The 22,099-nt window shown below is 44.3% G+C and overlaps 1 protein-coding gene across 4 annotated transcripts in view; it reads right to left on the bottom strand.

Annotated features, from left to right (window-relative positions):
• AK7 (adenylate kinase 7) overlaps nt 1-20,154 on the bottom strand; it is a 54,425-nt gene extending 34,271 nt beyond the window's left edge. For all 4 annotated transcript variants that reach the window (XM_060003323.1, XM_060003324.1, XM_060003322.1 and 1 more), the window contains exons 1-5: nt 20,050-20,154; nt 17,076-17,264; nt 11,791-11,899; nt 5,057-5,151; nt 485-595 (exon numbers count right to left, since the gene is read on the bottom strand). In XM_060003323.1, coding sequence (XP_059859306.1) covers nt 485-595; nt 5,057-5,151; nt 11,791-11,899; nt 17,076-17,264; nt 20,050-20,154 — 609 coding nt within the window. The remainder of the gene's footprint in view (nt 1-484; nt 596-5,056; nt 5,152-11,790; nt 11,900-17,075; nt 17,265-20,049) is intronic.
• Between the last annotated feature and the right edge of the window lie 1,945 nt (nt 20,155-22,099).

Raw genomic sequence — 22,099 nt, forward strand, 5'->3', positions numbered from 1 at the left:
ATCAGCAATGAAAGCGCTGAGTCCTAATCACTGGACCAGCAGGGAATTCCCTGTAAAATGAGGTTTATATGCACTTTTCAGAGCTGCTGTAAGAAACTAATGAGATAGAGTCTGGAAGAAGGGAAAATGTGGTTCCCTCTTCCCCATTCCCACTCTCAGCTTTTTGACTCTTCTGGACCAAGGGACCCTTTGGACCAACAGACCCCTTAGGAGGTGAGGGCTTGAGCTCTGCTGGGGACTCCATACAAGCCTTCCATCTTAGGGGGCTGGAAAAGAACGTGGGGCAGGACCTGGGACAGTGCCTTTTGGGGGAGCCTGAAGCTTGGAGCTCTGTGGGTATAAGGACGCGGGAACTAAATACAGAGGTGGGGAGCGAGCTGACATGATACACATAGAGTATGTGGAACAGTCCTGACCATGTGCATTGTAAGCTGCTTCCAAAAGAGCTTTTCTTACCCTAAAGGTTCTACTACTCGAGATTTACCTTTTTCCCTAACTTGAGAACCAGTTTTTCAGCATTTATGTGGTCCAGAAAATTAGGATGGTGTTTTCTTCTTCGATAATCCTCTTCAGTAAATGGAATCTCGGAATCACCCTATGAGAGAGAAAAGACCAGACTCCACGTGTTAGAGCTACGGAAACTGCTAAGCCCACAGATGCCAGGGAGACTATGTTCCTTTAAGCTCAAATAAAGCATTCTAAAAACTACTGCTTATTTTTATAGTGATTTAATTTTCTTGAAAATGCTTTAGCTAGCCAGATTCTATCATTTAAACTTAATTTAAACAAAATAAAATATTTAAATGTCTTCTTTTATTTTGTAGAGACAGTGACATGTTGTCACTGTGATTCCATAAAGGCATTAAAAAACCCATTTCTTGATAGCTCTTGCGATGTGTGTAGTTTCTTTTTTTTTAATGTGTCTTAAAAAAATGTTTTTAGTTCTTTTATTTATTTATTTATTTTCAATTAAGTAATTAATTTATTTTTGGCTGTGTTTGGTCTTCCTTGCTGCACGCGGGCTTTCTCTAGTTGTGGAGAGAGGGGGCCACTCTTCGCTGTGGTGCGCGGGCTTCTCATTGCGGTGGCTTCTCTTGTTGCAGAGCATGGGCTCTAGGTGCTCGGGCTTCAGTAGTTGTGGCGCACAGGCTTAGCTGCTCCGCGGCATGTGGGATCTTCCAGAACCAGGGTTCGATCCCGTGTCCCCTGCATTGGCAGGCGGATTCTTAACCACTGTGCCACCAGGGAAGCCCTCATTTTTTAAATCTAAATTATGTGTGTTTTTTCTCTCTTCCACATTGCCTCTGTCCCTAAAATTCATCCCACATTAATGAGAACATACCATGTGCAAGTTTCTGTCTCAGGCTTTAAAAACTGTCTTCATCGGATAAGATATCAGTTTGTGGGTTTCCTGGTGGCGCAGTGGTTAAGAATCCGCCTGCCAATGCAGGGGACACGGGTTCGTGCCCCAGTGCGGGAAGATCCCACATGCCGCGGAGCGGCTGGGCCCGTGAGCCATGGCCGCTGAGCCTGCGCGTTCGGAGCCTGTGCTCCGCAAGGAGAGAGGCCACAGCAGTGAGAGGCCCGCATACTGCAAAAAAAAAAAAAAAAAAAAAAAAGATATCAGTTTGCCCTAAGAATCAGGAAAGAAAAAGAAAAATATATCCGTGTACTGAGCTGTTCATCACTCAGTCTCTCCACAACTCACTCTGCTGTACACTCCTCCCATGGAAGGACAATTAAATAAAAACTTCCTGGAGAATCAAAGGGAGAAACTGAGATCCATGATACAGAGTGATTTCCCCCAAATCCGTCCAGATTTAGAGGTCCTATTTGGAGTAGGATTTCTAAAATATACAGTCCAGTCAGGAGCCTTTCAATCACATCACATTGGTATAAGTTAAATAACCAGCCCAAAGCATCTGAGTCCAGGGCTTACACAAAATTAATCAGAGAGGCAGAAGAAACACAAGGATGAGGACCCTGAGGTAGAACAATCATTGCAGATCTGAGAAATGGGAAGAAGGGCTGAAATGACTGGAGCCAAGCTGGGGATTGGTAGAGGAGGAGGTAGGTAATGCCAGGGGACTTCCCTGGTGGTGCAGTGTTTAAGACTCCACGCTCCCAATGCAGGGGGCCTGGGTTCGATCCCTGGTCAGGGAACTAGATCCCTCATGCCACAACTAAAGATCCCACGTGCCGCAACTAAGACCCAGCAGAGCCAAATAAATATTTAAAATAAAAACCTTTTAAAAAAAAAAGGGTAGGCAATGCCAGGTTGCCAGGGTTTGTGGACCATGTAAAGGAGTTTAGATTCATTCTAGGAGCATAGAAGGGTCTTAAGCATTTTAAGCAGGACTATAACACAATGTGAATTATATTTTATTTTACTTATTTGGCTGCGTTGGGTCTTTCTCTAGTTGTGGTGAGCGGGGGCTACTCTTAGCTGCGGTGCATGGGCTTCTCACTGTGGTGGCTTCTCCCGTTGTGGAGCACGGGCTCCAGGCACACGGGTTTCAGCAGTTGCGGTGCATGGGCTCAGTAGTTGCAGCACGCGGGCTCTAGGGAGTGCGGGCTTCAGTAGTTGTGGTGCACAGGCCTAGTCGCTCCGTGGCATGTGGGATCTGCCCAGACCAGAGAAAGAACCCGTGTCCCCTGATTTAGCAGGCAGACTCTTAACCACTGCGCCACCAGGGAAATCCCTGAATTATATTTTAACAAGATCACTTAAGCTGTTTGCTGGAGATTGGACTGGAAGGAGGCAATGGATCATTTGAATTAATTAGGATTTTTTCCCCTGGAGCTGAGGATAGAGACTTCCTTCCCTGGGTCTCGTGGGCAGCGTGGACACCTGAACAAATCAGGACTCTGATGGGAAGACAGGAGGATGGCTGTCTGACCGGAAAACAGCAGCATCTACCCCAATCTAGTATTCACTTTTCTCTTTTGAGTGGCATTACGAAGTCATGACTTTTCACAAGCTCAGCTGACTTCAGTGAACCATGAAGTATCAGTCAGGGTCCTAGCATGAAAGAAATGGCACACTCAACGTGGGTAATTTGAGGAGGGTTTAATAATAGGACTATTTACAAAGATGTGGGCAGGTATAGGGAAATCACATACCCTGGAGTCAGTAACAGGGTGCTCTGGACCGCTCGAAGGTCCCAGAGTGTAGAGGGCGCAAGCGATAATTAGGACCTGGGGGTAAGCAGCGTGGAGAGGGCTGCCTGGCAGGAGCAGTGACTTTGGTTGAAGGGCTCAGCCGGCCAGTAGCAACTGGGCAGAAAGGAGTTGGAGGGGTAATACCGTGACCTCACTCTTTTCATTTTCCCCATCCTTCACTGGCGCTTCCCACTGGCCAAACCCAATGGGAAGCAGAGGGCAAGGTTGCTTGCCAATCTGGACGCGAGGTCAGGGCTGGGTGATCACCCCTGCCTCTAGAAGTGGGTACGTGATCCCAGGTCTGGCCAATCAGAGCTCTACATTTCCCTGGCCACAATGACTGGTTTAGGGTTTGGCCTGTGACCTAAGACCTGGAAAAACAGCATATTCCAGTGCTGGGTTGGGACATGGTCAAAATGGAAAAGACACTCGAAGTTCTAGGGATGTAAGCCTGGGAGCTCCTGGGGGCCAGAAGGAGGGGACAGCTTACCTGAGAATGAAGCCTACTCAGAGAGGAAAAGAAGCAGGTGAATAGAGAAAAAGAGTAGGTGATTTCTGAGAACACTCTTTAAGCCTCTAGATCCAGCTGTGCCTGAAGTCCATTATTGGACTTACCAGTTATATGAGTCAATTAATCCCCATTTCGCTTAAGTCAGTACAAGTTAGTTTATAACTGAAGGAGTGATGATGATCGATCAGGCCAGCAAAATGATCGTCCAGTCAAATGGTCAATGACTGTTTTGTAGCAGACACTTACTAGACTCTTTGAGGGATAGAACTCAACAGGAATAAAATGACTGGCCTGCTCCTTGAGATGATAGCAACCAAATGGAGTAGTAGGTGGGAGAGCTTTATAGGAAAAGGTCAGGAAACCTCTGGTCCCTGCCCTCAAAGACCTCCCAGTCCACTGAGGGAGAGATAATTAAACAAACAAACGGCCTTTGATGCAGTAAGTATGATAAATCCCTAAATATTTCCTTACTATAAATAATGTATTCCATTGAGTCTAACACCTGCATTTTTTTTTTCACATTTTAACATCTCTGAAATTAGAATGTGTCTTGTCATCCATGGTTTATCACAATGTAGAGGAGCATCCGATGCTTCAGTCAAGAAGCAACGGTGCTGTCCTCGCTGGAGCCTGGGTCACCTTCAGGTCACCTTGAGCACATACTGTCATCCTTAAACTGAGTTAGGTACTATGCATTTTGGTCTAATTGCCTTTCGCAGATGTCTTTAAAAAGATTAGAGTGTGACTCAGCACTGAGATGAAAAGGTAGTTTATAGGCACAGAGGCACTGGGGCAGAGAAGCAAATGGAAATCTGGTCTCAGGGGAGAAAATAAGCAATACTAGAAGAATGACTCTGAATCCATATTTTTTGCAAAATGATAACCATGAGCTTTATAGGAAACTACCTAGAAATAAATGACATGACTCAGGTTTTATACTAAGTTATTGTGTGAAAACAGACAGAATGCAGGTGTGATTCAGAGAAACTGGACTCTGAGTTTGAAGAAGTTTGGGGAATACTATAACCACCGTATTTTGCTTATATTTTTCCTTTTAATGTATGCACAGGAATGTATATGACAAAGATATGGGTCTAAATAAGTCTAAAAGAGAGGGCTTTCAATACATTTAAAATAAAAAGTGATAAGCATTGTTATACTTGACTAGGCGGCATTTTCTTCTTTTTTCTAAGGGGCATGTAAAACAATGTGGCCCCTTAGAATGGAGTGTTCTTTGAGCCCGTGAACTCTGCAGAGTGTTTATTACGGGGTAGGGTTCAGGAGTGTAAGAATACACCATCCACTGTAGAAAGTTCTCCCGTGCAGATTACAAGGAATCGGGGGTGAAATGTTGCATAAAGGAAAAGCCAGCACACTACTTACTGGGTCCAGGGGTTTGGACCGCGCCCAGGTCATCACCGTGGACACTAAAATAAACACCTTCCGCTTTTCGAAATGGCTGATTTCTTCATTCAGGGCTGTAGGGCCGAAAAGCCAAGCAGTTACTTGGATCCATTTAGAACGTGTTTTAAAATCATGTGTACTTTTAATCACCAGCGGGACTTGAAGTGACTCCTCTTTCAAGGAGTGGCTTTACCCCAGGGGGACATCCCCTCTGATGCTGCCCCCTCCCCATCTTTGTCCCTGGCTGCCCCACTCCAGCTACCCGACCTCTTCTGAGCCCAGCTCAAATCTTCAGCCCCTTCCTATTTCCTGGCCTGCAGCGGGTGTGCTTTCACTTTTGGGGAGGGCTCGTGATACTGATAATAGCTGACACGGATGGGAACAGTTCATGGGCTTTATCGAATTCTCACCATCGGGGGATAGATACTCTCATCTCTGTTTCTACCTTCTAAGGGAGCTGAGGCACAGTTTGCCCAGGATCACGGAGTGAGGTGGTGGTATAGAGTCCGATCCAGGAAGCCTGGTTGCCCGGCCTATGCACCCCCTCCAGCTGCATGGAGAATGGAGTGGAGGCCCCAAATCAGAAAGCAAGGCCCTCTTTTTCCTTTTTAACCATTTAAAAAAATTAAAGTATAGCTAATTCACAATGTTGTGTTAGCTTCAGGTGTACAGAAAAGTGATTCAGTTATATCTATCTATATCTATATCTAATATATTCTTTTTCAGATTCTTTTCCATTATAGGTTATTACAAGACCTTGAATATAGTTCCCGGTGCCATACAGTAAATCCTTGCTCTTTATCTAGTTTGTATATAGTAGTGTGTATATGCTAATCCCAAACTCCTAATTTATCTCCTTACCTTTCCCCCCTCTGGTAACCATAAGTTTGTTCTCTATGTCTGTGAGCCTATTTCCAGTTTGTAAATAAGTTCACTTACATGATTTTTTTCCATTTCACGTATAAGTGATATCATGTGATATTTGTCTTTCTCTGTCTGACTTACTTCACTTAGTATGATCATCTCTAGGTCCATCCATGTTGCTGCAAATGGCACGATTTCATTCTTTTTTATGGGCAAGGCCCTCTCACGATTTCACATAAAGCAGTGCTATTTAGCCTAAGCGCTTGCAGAAGGAAGTAATTCCCTCCCCCTCCACTCCCCCTGGCTGGGGGAGAGCAGCTTATGCGTTGGGGGCTGTGGGCTGTGTGTGGAGGGAGGGCTTTGGTAACACTCCGATGCTTGATTAGGAACCATCTGTAGAGATGGGAATTTAGAATAGTGGTGGCCTGGACCTGGGAGTGTTTGGTTTCTAAAGGGTTTGTCATTCCCCAGGAGGGCTCCCCACACATTTAAGCACTGAATCTCCTTGAATACTTTCTGGCATGTGATTCCACTAAAATATTTTTCATAATGTATAACTTTCCAGGAAAAAACAAAAACTAAAATGAGATATACTTAAATTGTCAGAGGATCTAAGCGACACAGTAGTCATGGTAAATTTTAGTCTCATGAGCTGATTTCTCGAAATCAATCTCGAAACAAAAAGGAAAACAATAAAATACTGATATCCTGAATCTAATAAACTCATGGAATCCAACGGTAAGGTGAGAGAGTATTATTGAATTAAGTCTAGGAACACTATGTCCACAGACCTACTAGAGAGTGGACTTGAGGACACGGGGAGGGGGAAGGGTAAGCAGAGAGTGGCATGGACATATATACACTACCAAATGTAAAATAGATAGCTAGTGGGAAGCAGCTGCATAGCACAGGGAGATCAGCTCAGTGCTTTGTGACCACCTAGAGGGGTGGGATAGGGAGGGAGACTCAAGAGGGAAGAGATATGGGGATATGTGTATATGTGTAGCTGGTTCACTTTGTTATAAAGCAGAAACTAACACACCATTGTAAAGCAATTATACTCCAGTAAAGATTTAAAAAAAAAAAGAACACTATGTCCACATATTAATCCCAATGAAATGTTAACTTTAGTTTCTATTTTTATTCTATTAACAAAAACCGCCTCTTCAATTTAATTTTGTTCTTTACCCTTCCTGCTCTGCTGTGCCTCAGATTGGCCTATTTTGTGAACGCTTGGCACACTCAGAGGTCTTCTAACTGGGTTATCCTTTTTTATTTGTGATCATTTTAATGGGTCTAAAATGATCTGCTTGTTCACTTGTGAACAAGCAGCACATTTTATCCATATATACAAATGTTTTCTTGCATTTCTTACACTTCATTTCTTTCTCCAGTTTTGCCTTCCTTTGATAGTATCTGTGAAAGGCAAGGTAGAGGAATTCTTTTATATTAAAATATTTGAAAATAGTTCCATAAAACATCATTAAGAAGTAATACATATCCACTGTAAAAACAGAAAACTCCCCAAATCTCAGAAAGTACATGAGGTAAAGTGAGAAAGTTCCCTCTACTATTCTCTCTATAGCCCCACCCACCCCATGTCCTCCCCACTCACCCAGTCCCCCATGACTGACCAAGGGCTATACTTTCTTACAGACACAAACACTTTGTATCCCAAAAAAGAGGTAACACATTTAAAAGTTTTTCACCAAATAGAGAATAAAATTGTCCTAATTATTTAAAGCTCTTTATTAGAATGAAGAAGGAAGCAATATAGAACATACTCTACATGTTAAAGCTCATGAAAGGAAATGCAGTGTCAAAGTTTGAGAACTACTATCTTCCCTTGATGATTAGTGGGAGACATCTTATTAGGTGCTGAAGCTCATCTGTCATAGCAGGAGCTCAGTGGTTAATGTCTAAAGTTCATAATCGGAGGACATCAGTGCAGGCATTTTTGTGTATTAAAAGGAACAAGTGGGTTAAATGAGGTTCCTTTTTTGTTTGTTTGTTTTTGCGGTACGCGGGCCTCTCACCGTTGCGGCCTCTCCCACTGCAGAGCACAGGCTCCGGATGCACAGGCCCAGCGGACATGGTCCACGGGCCCAGCCGCTCCGCGGCATGTGGGATCCTCCCGGACCGGGACACAGATCCCCAATCACTGCACCACCAGGGAAGCCCGAGGTTCCTTTTGAACAGTAGAGATGGAATGGAAAAGAAATGCAGGGAATTGTTGCTTTTTATTCTAAATCCTACTGTGCTTTTTAACTTTCAAAACATGTCCAGGTTTTATTTCAGAAAAAAAATTAAAATGTAAAGAAAATTGTGAGTATACATGATATAGAAAAAAATCAATTTCCAAAGACTGGCACAAAATAAGAACTCAGTAAACATTAGGTCTGATTATTATTTTAGGTGGTGAAATTATCTTAGAAAGTGCAATTACACATCACCTGTAAATATTTGCAAAGGGATAAACATGTGGACAGTAGGCGTTTAAAAAGCTCTGTTTCAAAAGATGACACATTGTTCATGTTATTGATTTGTCTCTTACTGAATGAAACTTAGGCCCACAGGGATAAATGAGAAATCAAACATTCTGAGCTCCTGAGGACTCCAGCACATCCACAGAGAGTACTTTTTCATCATGATTTCTCTGAATATGGTACAGATATGACTGAGGCTTCATTCCATTTCTCTGAACATGAGCCAAAATATAGCTTTGCTATTGGTCTTATTCAGGGGTTGGCAATGTACCGCCTGTTTTTGTAAATAAAGTTTTATTGGAACCCGGCCCATTCATTTACATATTGTCTATAGTTGCATTCTTGCTACAACAGCAGAGGAGTTGGCTTGAAAAGCTAAACATATTTACTATCTGGCCTTTAACAGAAAAAGTTTGCTGACGCCTGAACTCATCTGCCAAAAACCAACATACTGAAGTGTAAAAAATACTGCAAAGTAAGGTGCTTGTGTCTTTTTGGCTGTCCTCCTAGCCTAGAATGGCAATTCAAATAAGCTGATTTGCTCTCTCCTTTGATCTGGACTTAATAAGGGGATGAATCACAAAGCACCAAATTGCTAAACTTCATCTTGTCCCTTAGAGTTCATTACCTTTTTCAATGCATTTAAAATATGAACGTGTTCTCTGCGACCCCTTCCTGACCCTTGCTATTGGGGAACGCTTGTTGAACTGAATCAAATCCTCACAGTTAGAAATAATTCCTTTTCTCCTGGGGTTTCCCGGGTGGTGCAGTGGTTAAGAATCCACCTGCCAATGCAGGGGACACAAGTTCAAGCCCTGGTCTGGGAAGATCCCACATGCTGCAGAGCGACTAAGCCCGTGCGCCACAACTACTGAACCTGCACTCTAGAGCCCGCAAGCCACAACTACTGAGGCTGCACGCCACAACTACTGAAGCCCGCGTGCCTAGAGCCCGTGCTCTGCAACAAGAGAAGCCACTGCGATGAGAAGCCCGCGCACCGCAACGAAGAGCAGCCCCCGCTTGCTGCAACTAGAGAAAAGCCACCGTGAAGCAACAAAGACCCAACACAGCCAAAAATAAAAAAATTTTAAAACTAAATAATTCCTCTCCTCCTAAAGTCACATCCATCTTGTGATAGCTTTTGTGTCAACATGTCATTCTCTGCCCTGCATGAAAGTTTCTCCCGAGTCCCTTAGCTCTCTTGTGGGCCTACAAGAGCCTTGAGGGTATCTTTTTTTTTAAATTTGTCTTTGTATCTTCCCAATACGTTCAACCCCACCTCCTTAAGCCATGCCTGTGGAATGAATAAAGGTTGAATTTTGAAAGTTAATGTTTCTTTTAATGATCAAAAATATTCTATTCTTTGGACACATAAATCAATGGAACAGAATAGACAGCCCAGAAATAAACCCATGCACTTATGGTCAGTTCATCTATGACAAAGGAGGCAAGAAAAGACAGTCTCTTCAATAAATGGTGTTGGGAAAACTGGACAGCTACATGTAAAAGAATGAAATTAGAACATTCTCTGACATCATATACAAAAATAAACTCAAAATGGATTAAAGACCTAAATGTAAGACCAGAAACCATAAAACTCCTAGAGGAAAACATAGGCGGAACACTCTTTGACATAAATTGTAGCAGTAGTTTTTTGGATCTCTCTCCTGAAGCAAAGGAAATAAAAGCAAAAATAAACAAATGGGACCTAATTAAATTTAAAAGCTCTTGCACAACAAAGGAAAACACTGACAAAATGAAAAGACAACCTACTGAATGGGAGAAAATATTTGCAAATGATATAAATGATAAGGGGTTAATAGCCAACATATATAAACAGCTCATACAACCCAACATCAAAAAAACAAACGACCCAGATTAAAAAATGGGCAGAAGAACTAAGTAGACATCTTTCCAAAGAAGACATACAGATGGCCAACAGGCACATGAAAAGATGCTCAACATGGCTAATCATCAGGGAGAGGCAAATCAAAACCACAGAGATACCACCTCACAACTGTCAGAATGGCCATCATCAAAAAGACAACAAATAACAAGTGTTGGCGAAGATGTGGAGAAAAGGGAACCCTTCATGCACTGTTGGTGGGAATGTACATTGGTGCAGCCATTGTGGAAAACAGTATGGCGGTTTCTCAAAAAACCAAAAACAGAACTACCATATGACCCAGCAACTCCACTCTTGGGTCTATATCTAAAATAATGAAAACACTAATTCCAAAAGATACGTGTACCCCAATGTTCCTAGCAGCATTATTTATAATTGGCAAGATATGGAAGCAACCTAAGGTCCATCAACAGATGAATGGATACAGAAAAATTGGTGAATATATATACAATGGAATACTACTCAGCTATAAAAAAGAATGAAATTTTGCCATTTGCAACAACATGGATGGACATATTATGCCAAGTAAAATAAGTCAGACAAGAGAAGGATAAATACTGTATGATATTACTAAAAAATACAACAAACTAGTGACTATAACAAAAAAGAAGCAGACTCACAGATATAGAGAACGAGCTAGTGGTTACCAGTGGGGAGAGGAAGGGGGAAGGGCTTTATGCGGTAGAGGATTAAGAGGTACAAACTATTAGGTATAAAATAAGCTACAAGGATATGATGTACAACACAGGGAACAGGCAGTATTTTATAACAACTATAAACGGAGTATAACCTTTAAACATTTTGAATCACTGTACTGTACACCTATAACTTATAATATCGTACATTAACTATATTTCAATTTAAAAAATTCTATTCTTCGGAAGCTCCTGTTGCTAAATTAATTAAACAAGGAAGCCATTAGATTGAGGTGGTCCTAATAGCTTAGCAGCATAAATAAGCAAACCCAAACCTAAGAACAGCTAATCACAAACAGTCCTAACCACTGGACCGCCAGGGAATTCCCAATATGAATTGAGTTTTGTTCATATAAACTCTTCTTTTTTTTATATATAATAAGAAACACTGTCAAATGCAGTAAACATCAACTTTATTTTTATGTATTTATTTATTTTGGCCACCCTGCACATTATGTGGGATGTGGGATCTTATTTCCCCAACCAGGGATGGAACCCATGCCCCCTGCACTGGAAGCACAAAGTCCTAACCACTGGACCACCAGGGAAGTCCCTCACATAAACTCTTACATATTTTCATATGCCTCCCTTTATGTTTTAATGCTATCCACAGGCGTATCCACTAGTCTGATTTCACTTCCTGTTTTAGGTGAATTTCAGATCAGTTCTTCCACGGTCCTAATTTGCCTAGTGTTCCTGAGATGACTCTTAGGTAAAGTAAAAAAGTCCCGTCCCTGGAGATCAAGGGTGCATCTCACTGACCAGAGACTGCCCAGATGGCTTCCTCCACTTGCTGGGGGTTCTCAGTGATGTTATAAATGATAACATCACACTCCAGCAGGTGCATGAGAAGGTCTTCTCGAGAGATAGCCTGAAAAAGAAAGTTGACAGTCATTTGTTGCAAGAAGCGCACAAAGTAACCTTAATATTTAGATGGGAGTGACAATTTCCAAATGAGATATGTTGCCTGGAGAGTCCCACAGGAAACATTCGCAGAAGGATTTTTTTATTTAAAATGAAATTTTGGCTCTCTTCTGTGTGTAGTTTTCAAGTAACAAAGTTTATGTAAATAGCCTGGAACAGATGAATAAGAAAATTGCATAATGATCTTAGGTACTATTTCTGCATGCTGTTTAAACCCCGATTCAGGAAGAAAGAATTAGAACACACTGGAAGAAAATGTGTGAGGCATTTAAAACAAACTCAAGCTCTATGCAAGATTCTTTGAGCAACTATAGATCATGAATCACTCAGAAATGCTGATAAGTGATTAATATGGATTATTTCAGAATCCTCAAAATGGAATTAATCTGGTCTCATTCGAGATGTAAGGTACCTTATTACAGTTGACAGCAGGGAGTATTTTAAAAAAAACAGAAACTTTTAATGGTTAAAAATACCAAGTTCTTATATGGGATGAAAGTAACTTTGGTGATCACTGTGTCCAAAGGAAAACACGCACACTTGGTAAATCATGATTGGAATGATTGAGGATGAAACAGGCACGTTTTCAAGAGAATGGTCATCCTGACCAGATACTGAGTGACCATGATTGTGCATTCATTTGTTCCCCCAGTAAATATTTGTGGGCCCTCATTTTCACCCCAAGGGGAAAGGCAAAATAAATAATGTATGATTGTTGATATTACAGATTAGCGCACGCGCGTGCGTGCGCGCATGTGTGTGTGTGTGTAGTTGGCAAAATTTTAACAAATAACTAGGGTCTAATGTGGACGAGGGCGCAACTAAGCACATATGAAGCCTTTGTACAAATTAGAAAAAGGAAACCTGCTCTTGGTGGAAAAATTATAAGGCACCCAGTCTGGGACACACTGTAGCCAGCAGAACACATCGCTTTTCAGCTCCTACCCATGCCCATAGCTGGGCAACCTTGCGCAGTGTGCAATCCGTACAGCCCTACGTGGCAGCCCCCAAGGTAGAAAGGGCTATCATAGAAGGACATCTGAGGTTTGATGGACTAGGTGACGTATGGGACTATGGCTCATAGGAGTTGACATTTGAGCTGGGCTGAAAGGGTGAATACAAGCTCACTCAGCAGAGCCTGGGAAGTTCACGGACTAGCAGGCCATTTGCTGAGCCAGGCAAAAGCACCTTTGACAACCTGGACCAGCCTAATGTTTTTCCATCCTCCATTCTCTCTCACCTTTCATGCCACTCTTGCTTCTTCCCCTTGGCTGCCCAGAACCCAAGCTCTAGCTATACTGATGCTTTCTATTCCAAAGCACACCATACACTTTGCCAGGTGCCCCCTTGTGTGTCATTTCCTTGTCCTTTTATCTGCTTGGGAAGCTCTATTCAGCCCTGGAGGTTCAGCCTCAGTCCCAGCATCACCAGTAGACCCCAAGCTCCCAAAGGAGGGCCAGCTGTGCAGAATCTCCCGATCAGAGGAGGTTAGGGGGTCTTGCTCTGTGTGGCAGGGAGGCGTCTGAAGCTCCGTTTGCCTGGCGCTATAGATAAGACTGAGAATTCATACTGCCCTCTTCAGAGTGCTCTGCACGCGGCTGTGCGCACACCTCTGTCATCATGTCACTGTCCTGCTCTGTAGCCACTAGTTGACATTGCAGAGTTCCTGCTAGGCTGCGAGCTCCGTGTTTTTCTGCGGGTCTTCAAAGTGCTCAATACTCATTCACTGAATCAAATTCAGGTATAAAGAGTGATCAGTGATGGAGATCTGAAGCAACGCAGATAGCCAGGAGAATGGAAAGTAGGCATTCTTTCGAGAGCGATTAAAGACACGAGCTGAGGCCTCCCTTCCTTCAGCTGCCGCTAAGGTGCTCCGTCCTTCCAAGGAAGCTAAGGCCGCGTTGGGGCGAGGCCCTCACTTCATCTGTCCGGCAGCCCCCGCCTAGCACTGGCCCCGCACCACGGCCTCCGTCTCGGAGCTCGCCTGCATCTTCTCGGCCCTCATCCCGCATGACGATGAGGTGATGGTCACAGAGGACAAGATCTATGCTCTCATTAAGCAGCCGGTGTCAATGTTGAACCTTTCTGGCCAGGATTGTTTGCAAAGGCTTTGGCCAAGGTCAGCACACAGGGAGCCTCATCGGCAGTGCAGGGGCTGGTGGAGCTGCCCCAGCAGGAGGTCCTGCCTCCTCCACCGCTGCTGCCCCCGCTGAGGAGCAGAAAGTAGACGCAAAGAAAGAAGAATCTGAAGAGTCTGATGATGACAGGGGCTTTGGTCTTTTTGACGAAACCTCTTTAGTAACATGTTCAATAAGAAGCTGAGCTCTTTAATTTGAGGTCAGCAAGGAGGCCCTCTGTGCTCTGGAAAAATCTGGCAGGAAAGGACTTCAGACAGACATTTGCAGGAGAAATTTTTATGAACCCAATATCGTGTGTCTTCTCGTACCTAGAAAAGCACCAAAGGCATGACTGGAGAGATCTGCTCCTTGTGACCAGAACTGACCTTTTGCTGAGACGTGTACTTGCTTGCACGTGGCCCCTTCACCCAAATCACATGCGTACTGACTCCCCACACCCCAACCTCTTTGGAGCAGTTCCTCAGAGCTCTCTGAGAGGCTGTCTCCCAGGCTATAGCCCTCAGTCAACCCCAAATAAAACTGAACGCACAGCACTCGCAGTGTGTGTGTGTGTGTGTATGTGTGCGTGTGTATGTGTGCGCGTGTGTGTGTTTTCCAGTCTATACTGGGAAGCCAAGAGCCCACAGCAATGCCAGGCTTGCAGTTGTGATGGGGGCAAGTGCGTGATGAATGGTGGAAACGACACTCTTGCTTGTCTACAATCATCCATCTCCTTTTCTTCTTTCCCAACAGAACCACAATTTTGTGCAGATACGCCCCTTCTCAGCCTGTGGGAAATTAACTCCACCTTCTAGTTTAAGGGATGGGCCTTACTGATCTCAGGGTAAGTGATTGGTTCAGGAATCAGCGAGTGACTCAACTTAAGACACTGAGATTCAAGGCACCTGTGGTGTGCTGCTGGAATGTTCATCCTCCTTTTTCTGAGAACTTCTGGACGTTCTCTTCATCAGAGTGTTGCTGCGTTTGTGTGCAAAGCCCTGGAATGTTGCCGCCTTGCTGCCAACCTGAGGATGAAGTCCCTCCCAGAGGAAGACAGAGCCCAGAAAAGGGCTGGAAAAGGAGCTGCAGCCCCTGGGTCATGCCAGGCCTGAAGCAGGTGCTTCCTTGAGACCACCAGCCACATAAGTTGATGAATTCCTTATTGGTTACTGATTTGCATTGCCTTTTTTTTTTTCCTATTACTTGCAGCCCCAAACAGCCTAAACTGATAATAGACAGCAAGGCCCTTAATACAAATTAGGGCAGAGTAGTGTTTTGTTTTTGTTTTGTTTTGTTTTGTTTTTTGCGGTACACGGGCCTCTCACTGTTGTGGCCTCTCCCGTTGCGGAGCACAGGCTCCGGACGCACAGGCTCAGCGGCCATGGCTCACGGGCCCAGCCGCTCCGCGGCATGTGGGATCTTCCTGGACCGGGGCGCAAACCCGTGTCCCCTGCATCGGCAGGCAGACTCTCAACCACTGCGCCACCAGGGAAGCCCCAGGGCAGAGTAGTTTTGTAGAGGAGTGTGAGAGACTTCATCCTGGGTAAATTGATATAGAAGTGCTGCAGGACATCTCGGGGAGTAGACTAGGAAGCAGTTGGATGTGCAGGTTGGTCAACAGGGCTGGAGAAGGATTTGAAAGGCGTTGGCTTGTACAGGGGAGCTGGAGCTATAGGACTGAATAAGATTTAGAAAGGATGCCTATTAGGAGAAGGGAGGGAGCTCTGAGAAAAACTGCATTTAAAGGGAAGGAGTGGATGCGTAAGGGCAGTCTGCCAGCTGCTGCTCCTGGGAAGCAGGGAAGAGAGGCCCTTGGTAATGAGGGGCTGGCTGGTGACAATGGCCAGGGCATCTCCTGTGAAGGGGTGGGGGCTGGAGAGTGCAGGAGTGAGGCCTGCAAAGGTGGCTGAGCCCTCTCTCAAGTTCAGTGGTGGCAGGGGCCATGGGCAGAGAAAGAGGCAGGGAGGCCAAAGTAAGAGTATGTGTGTGTGTGTGTGTGTGTGTGTGTGTTTCCAGCGAGAAAGATGTGAGCATACGTAGACGTGGAAAGAAAGAAGCCAGTGGCGAGTCAAGATCCAGAAGAGGGTAAAAGGGGGTAAGTGGTGAAGAAAGTTCCCAAAGATGGTAGGAGGGGACTCATTCATTCATTGACAAATACTTATTGAGGGCCAGTGCTGTCCGTCACCGTGCAAGGATACACATGAGAATAAATGGGGTGCTGTCTCTACTCTCAAGGAACAGATACTAATAATGTGACCCACAATAGACAGATAATAACAATGGAGTGAGAAAAGTGTAAGAATCTAGGCAGGTAGAGAGCTCAGAATCTAAACTGGGAGTGGGGAATCATGGAGGGCTTCCTGGAGGAGAAGACAACCCGAATTAAATCGTGAAGGATGAATAGGGCTGGTTGGAGGAGGGAAGAGGGAAGGCTATTCCAGGGTACAGCATGTGCAAAGCTGTCTCCTAGGATCTAGAGGGCTGCAGGCAGGGTGATGGGAGGAATTAGGCTGGGAGGGTCACCCTTCTTGCAGGTATTTAAGTCCTTGGATGAGGACTGTGTAGAATTTGTCATGTGAAGGCAGCAGTATTTCTCAGTAAGACAGCAATATAATGGTGTTATCCTTGAGTGGCTTATTACCAAAGGAGATGTCTCTTTCACAGATTGCGCCGGCCATGGCCCAGAGCCATGTTGGGGTGGTGCAGGGCAGAATACATTCTAAATACAGGGCAGAGAACTTTATGAGTCTGAAAGTCCAAATGAGATCCATACTTTCTAAGAATATCTCATTTAAGTTCTCTGCTGCAGGCAAGACTTGAAAGTGGAGAGACAAGGATTGTTAATTTCCATCGCAGAAGGAAGACCTGCCCTCATCTCTCTCCTCAACTTCCCCACCTTCTCACATTGGCAGGAGAGAGGAGACAAGGAGCAAACACAGTGGCAGGGCATCGGAGCAGGGGGTGGCCCTCCCCTTCGCCCCCTCTCAGCAGTCCCTCTGGACTTACATAGTAGGTCTCCATGGCAAAGTTGGGGCAGGGGGTTTCGAGCGTGGAAAGCGTGCCCACTATCTGGAACGTGCCTTCCTTCAGGTTGGCTGAGGAGGCTTCTGGCACGGCTGATTTATCTTCATCGTGCTTTTCCTCCTCTTCGGTAATTTCTTCAAGTGAAGCCCCGACCACAGAGGTAGAGAGAAACTGCAAGCAAACAGGAATTTCCTGAATACTAAGAACAACGGAGAGTAAGGCCAGTCAATGAATGACGATTCTAAAACCTGACCTTTACTGAAGGCTTGCTAGCGGTGCCACTCACGCTTTGTACACCGGCATCTCATTGAAATTGGTTTAATTCCCGCAAAGACACAGTGAAGTGTCTATTCACTATTATGACTCCCCATTTCATAGGCGAGGAACTCAGGCTCGGAGAGCTTAAAAGCTCGTTAAGGGTATTATCCTTCCCTAGCACCAGGCAGAGCTGGGCTAAATTCACGATGGTCGTTTTGTCTAACAGATAGGTAGAAATGTAATGCGATCGGCTTAGGTAACTTAAATTTGCTAGTACCGCATTAACAAAAGGAGAAAGAAACAGGTGAAGTTAACTTAGGTAAAGTTTAAATTTTTAAAAATTTAGGTAACATTTTATTTAACTCAATATATCCAAAACATTATCAGTTTAACATGTCATCAATATAAACATTATTGAGATATTATATATTGTTTTCTTTTCCCATAGTAAGTGTTTGAAATTTGATGTGCATTTTACACTTACAGTGCATCTCCATTTGGACTAGACACTTTTAAACGTTCCATAACCACATGGGACCAGTGGCTATGAATAATGAAATAGAATGAGGTTGGCAAAGTTTCTTTTTTTGGTTTTACAAAAGCTGTCTTTGTGAGTTGTTTATGCAATGTTCATGGGTTTCATATATAAAAAGAAATAATTTTAATTTATATATTAGACATATAATTTATAGTTTAAACATGTGTAAATAATCATGACGATATCACCTCTTGGGAGTAAAAACACAACAGAATGCCCCACCTCCTTTATTTTGATAAAAAAACAGTCCAAGTTAATAGACAAGGTGTCAGGTTCAATCTCTTATTGGAATCTATTTTTCCCAAGTATGCCATATATATTTTCATTTACCTCTCAAACACACATATTCAATTTATTATCCCGTTTCACAGATGAGGAGATTGAGGCCCAGCAATAAGTAATTTGCCCAAGATCGCATAGGCAGGAAGGGGTGAAGTTGGACCTTCTGATAATGACACCCCGGCTGTACAGGTGCCCCGCCCTGACACACTACCCAGAGACCGGGGGAGAAGGGGCTGTGGTGGCACTGCTCAGCTAGGCCTGAGGACAAGAGACATGGCTTCCACGTTTTTTTAGATGCTTTATATTTCTACTCCCATATTGCTTGGTGCAGACAATAGCAATTACTTGGAATTTGAGAAAGTCAAGTCCTGGTTTGTTAAGGAATAACCGGAAATTCTGTTATTGATAAGCTTTGGAAAAAATCTCTCCCAACAAAAAGTTTTATTGTAAAAATATTATGTCGTAAAAAATAATCAGAGCTCAAAAGGGGATAAAGTAAAAAGTTAAATTCTCTTCCCTCCCTCCCTCCTAATTTCAATCATGTCACGTCCCTTTTTAAGTACTCCAATGGCTATCAATGGATTTAGAACATAAACCAAATTCCTGACCAAAGCCCCACAAGATCTGGGCCTTTGGGCTTGACTCTGCTTTGCTAATTTACACAATAAATATGGATGAACTGCTGACCACGTGTGAGGCACTGTTTAGTTGCTGAGCTGGGCCACATTTTGACTTTCACAGCCCCTTTCCGCCAAAAGTATATTAAAAATGATATTTTATGACTGTATATCTATAATGACACACTATCTTTGACTGTAAAATTTAATTTGCTTCCTTCCTATTTTAAGAGAAATTATAACATTTGTGCGGGCCCCAAAGCCACATGGGTCCTGGGCATGGTGTCTGCTGTCCCCTGGAGCCCCTGGTTCACTGCAGCCTCACCACTCTGTCCTCTGCAACCTTTGCCTTTGCCGTGCCCTCTGGGAACTATTTCCTCGGGCTGGACCCTCATCTTGTGTGTGTCAGATTAAATGTCACCTTTCAAGAGAGCGCTTTCATGCAACTCTATTGAAAGCAGCTGCGCTCTTCCCCAGTCCACCTCTTCTATTCTCTTTCCTTCAGAGTACTTATCACCTATTGAAATATCTTGTTTATTCTAGTAATTATTTATTGTCTGTCTCCTTCCAGAGGGGCAGGGTCTTCAAGGGTCAAAACCTTTTTTGGTCTTATTTACTGTGCCAGCCTTTTAGTAGGAGTTCATGAACGAGTGACTCCCATCTTCCAGAGGTGATAACGGTTAAGTGTCTTGTGTATCCTTTGAGACGTTTTTCTGTATTTAGGTTGTCTATCTATCTATCTATCTATCTATCTATCTATCTTCTCTATATTTGTATCTATCTTTTTGAAAGACACAAGTAAGTTCATACTACCCCTGTCTTTTTAATGCTTTGCTATTGCATTTAGTTTTGGACTTCTTTTTCCGTCAGTTGCCTGATACAGACGAGTTGCCGGGAATGGAAAGAGAACCCGGTTAGGAGGTCGGAGACCTGGCCCTATGTCCAGGTCCTGCCCCCAACTCGCTAAGTGATCTTGGGCAAGCCCCTTTCTGCCTCGAAGCCTCAGTTTCCTCTTACTAACAGGGGAGGAACCCCGGCTGGAACGGAGATCTCCAAACACCTGGGCTTCCAAGTGGGGCGCTTGTCTAGCCTGGGTGCAGACTGGGGAGCAGGGGCCATTGGCCGTGCCCAGGACGAGGGAGGGTCCCTTAGGGGAGGCCCTGATAGCGTCCGGTGGTGCAGGCCCTCGCTGGGTTCCGGGGCTGGGGCGGGGGACTGGGAGTTGGGGGCTTGGGTTCTCCTGTCATCCACCGCCGCTCACCTTCCCGATGTTTCTGCTGCTGTATGAGTCCAGCAGGTTTATAAACACCCTCTGGATCCGTTTAACTTTCTCCGTCCGGACAGCAACTTCCTCTTCTTCAGCCATGGTGGGAGCCTCGCTGGTTGCTAAGGAGAAAGCGTCCCTTTGGTTGCCAAGGAGATGGAGCCGCGGCCCTAGGACCGCGGGGCCAGGCTGCCCTCCGGGGTTGGGGCTAGGGCGCGGGGCGGGGCGTTCCCGGGGCGGGGGGCGGGGCCTCCGGTTTCCGAGGCCAGGAGGGCTCTCCCTGCCCAGGGCGCCAGGCAGGCCTGCGTCGCCGCCCGAGCCCCACTCTCCCCTGCTTCACGCCGGGGGCCCTCGGGCAGGGCGCATCCTCCGTCCCTTTCCTCTCGTTCATTCGGTAACTCCGGAAACACGTCCCAGTGTCCACCTGACACGGAGCACTAAAAATACTGATGAATCTGAGGAAAAGGTAAAACCGCAAGCCTAGGCTTCCCCTGAAATGTCGGAGTGAATTAACGTGCCCCTCTGGGGCGGTCTGACCAGGCGGGCGTGACATAATCCTCTACTGTAAAGAAGGGCTGTTGCCATGGAGTTTCGGGGTCATGGTGTGGTCCCCACTGTGCTGCCGGTCGCTGCTTGGTCCACTGGGCTCAACTGGTTTAGCAGTTCCAGGGCTGGGGTGGGAGTGACTAGCAGCCATTTGTGCTGGGGATTCACCCCCATTCACAAAGGGATAGAATTCAGACTTTGCCCTTTCCAAATCAGGTTAGACACGCAGTTGCCCAGATAAACCGACAAATTAAAAGATGCCATTCGATTTGTCTTATCACAGAACCACAAAGGTAACGGTGGACTAGATATATATATATCCTGTTATCTTAGAATAGTAAATATTTTTGTGCTTTAAACATTAACTTGTTGAATGTACATATTTAACACATGGATTGACTGTGTACCTTTTTTTTTTTTTTTAAATACTGATTGCCTCAGAAATTGGAGATGGCCAGGGAGCTCCAGACAGCCTGGAGGTTCTGGGCACTCAGGCATTTGGGAGACTAGGCTTTGACTTCCAGCTCTGCAGCCATTTGTGGGAGACTGGGGCCAACCTTTTAACTTTACCCAAGCTGTGAAATTGGCTGTAAAACAGGGGTGAAACCACCAACCTAACAGGGCGGTCAGGATCAAACAAGATATACGAAAGCATCTTCTGAAGTGGTCTCCATAAGTGAAATTGCTTTTTTTCTGCAACGCTGAAGCACGCTTCTACCAATGGGAGTTTTTCATCCCTTTTTTCGTCCCCACCCCGACTCCCTTTCCTTTTATACATATGTCTCATTAAAACTTGTTTTGATAAAATAACACTTTGAAATTTTGCAGATTTAATTTGGGAACAGCTTGCTCACAGCAACATTCTTTTTTTTAGTATCAACAAGAAAGTGCTGTCAATTTAAATGTAAAAATACTCATGTAAGACCAGTACAAAACTTGATGGAATAAGTACTCTTCAGCATTCTTTCAAAAGGTCTATTATATCAAATATTCTAGAGTTCACTAGTTGCCTCATTTCCAGATTTTCAGTTTGACCCTACTGACACGCAGTTAAGCAGGTAAGTACTTTTATTCAACCGGTCATGCTACTTTAACTCATTTTTGTTTCATTCTTGTTTACATTACTGATAACATGTAAATGAGCTAGTTACAAGGGGATGGCTTGCAGAGAATTTTGTATCATATTGGTGTGTTAGGAAAGGAGATTCTATTGATCAATTCTATTATGCCAACTAAGGGATCTTTCTTCTGTTATTCCTTTCCTCTTTAAAATTTTTTTTAATATTTTAGTTTTCATTGAAGTACAGTTGATTTACAATGCTGTGTTAGTTTCAGGTGTACAGCAGAGTGATTCAGTTAAATATATAGGTTATTACGAGATATTGAGTACAGTTCCCTGTTCCTCTTTCAAAATCAGCTTTCATGTAACCACAAAGTTCAGGGGATGCTTTTATTGACACATATGGGGATGGTTGGCGGAGTCAGAAGACTTGGGTTCTGA

Source organism: Delphinus delphis, chromosome 2 (assembly GCF_949987515.2).
Source record: "Delphinus delphis chromosome 2, mDelDel1.2, whole genome shotgun sequence".
In the NCBI taxonomy this organism is placed as follows: domain Eukaryota; kingdom Metazoa; phylum Chordata; class Mammalia; order Artiodactyla; family Delphinidae; genus Delphinus; species Delphinus delphis.